Source organism: Penaeus monodon, chromosome 25 (genome assembly GCF_015228065.2).
Source record: "Penaeus monodon isolate SGIC_2016 chromosome 25, NSTDA_Pmon_1, whole genome shotgun sequence".
NCBI lineage: Eukaryota > Metazoa > Arthropoda > Malacostraca > Decapoda > Penaeidae > Penaeus > Penaeus monodon.
In genome coordinates this window covers 10,679,646-10,680,726 of record NC_051410.1, presented here as the reverse complement: position 1 = coordinate 10,680,726, position 1,081 = coordinate 10,679,646, and the positions used below count along the sequence as shown (strand labels likewise).

The 1,081-nt window shown below is 34.0% G+C and overlaps 1 protein-coding gene across 1 annotated transcript in view; it reads right to left on the bottom strand.

The window, feature by feature from the left end:
• The window catches only part of LOC119589318, a gene marked incomplete in the record, with an annotated part of 10,654 nt that overhangs the window by 5,963 nt on the left and 3,610 nt on the right, over positions 1–1,081 (bottom strand). The window contains 1 exon segment of the mRNA XM_037937939.1: positions 74–211. Within this exon segment, the coding sequence (XP_037793867.1) occupies positions 74–211 (138 nt within the window).

Sequence of the window (1,081 nt, the reverse complement as noted above, 5' to 3'; positions counted from 1 at the left end):
CAGTCGTAACGATTGAGTACTTTGTCACTCAATTTAATAGCTTTCCATTATATGCGAACACCCTCTAACGTACTTGAATCCAGTGATGAAACCCGAGAAGCTCTGTTGTTCTTGGTAACCTCCTTCGAGTAGGTCTGTCTCCTGGCCAAGGACAAGCGACCCATTCAGAAAAATTCTCCTCTCTTCTAAACTTCCCTTCCGGTCGGGTTTGCTGTGGAACCGTAGGTCGGACGTGATGTTAAGGATGAGAAAAATTAATAAATATGATACGGCATTGTGGTGAATTCATTAACGTGATATGGCACTGTGATTAATTAACGTGATATGGCTTTGTGGTGAATTATTTAACATAATATGGCATTGTGATGAATTAATTAACATGATATGACATTATGATTAATCATTTTACAAGATATGGCATTGTGATTAATTAATTTACACATGGCATTGTGATGAATGGATTAACATGATATGCCATTGTGATGAATTTAACATGATATGACTTGTGATGAATTAATTAACATGATATGGGATTGTGATGAATATGATGGTAGACGTGATGTGAATTTATAATGGTTAGATATAGATTTGAGATACCATTGTGATAATGATACGTTATAACATTATACGAACATGATATGACTTTATGCTGTGAATAAGATAATAACATATCATGACTGTTATTTAACTTATAGATATACACACGACATTCCAATATGTACCCACTATGATGTAATACGCAAAACAAACTGTTTAAATCTAACTTTTTTTCCCAAATAACTCAATTTGAATTTTCGTCTAATTGTGTGACCTGAAATGTTTATGAGGGACAATAGATGTTACCTTGAAAATGGCGTATATTCAATAAGGTCTTCAGTTATTGGAATAATAGTAGAGGAAATGCAGTAAAGCATCAAATATAATTGTTCTAAATATATGTGAAGGTTTGGCTTCGTCAGATAAGTCTCTTTCGCGTTAGCTTTGAATTTGTACATTCTCCGTCCGTTTCCTGTTTCTATAAGGATGAGACTAAACATGCCTGAATCTGACATACATTTGTCATTATTAGTGTGTGTACCGG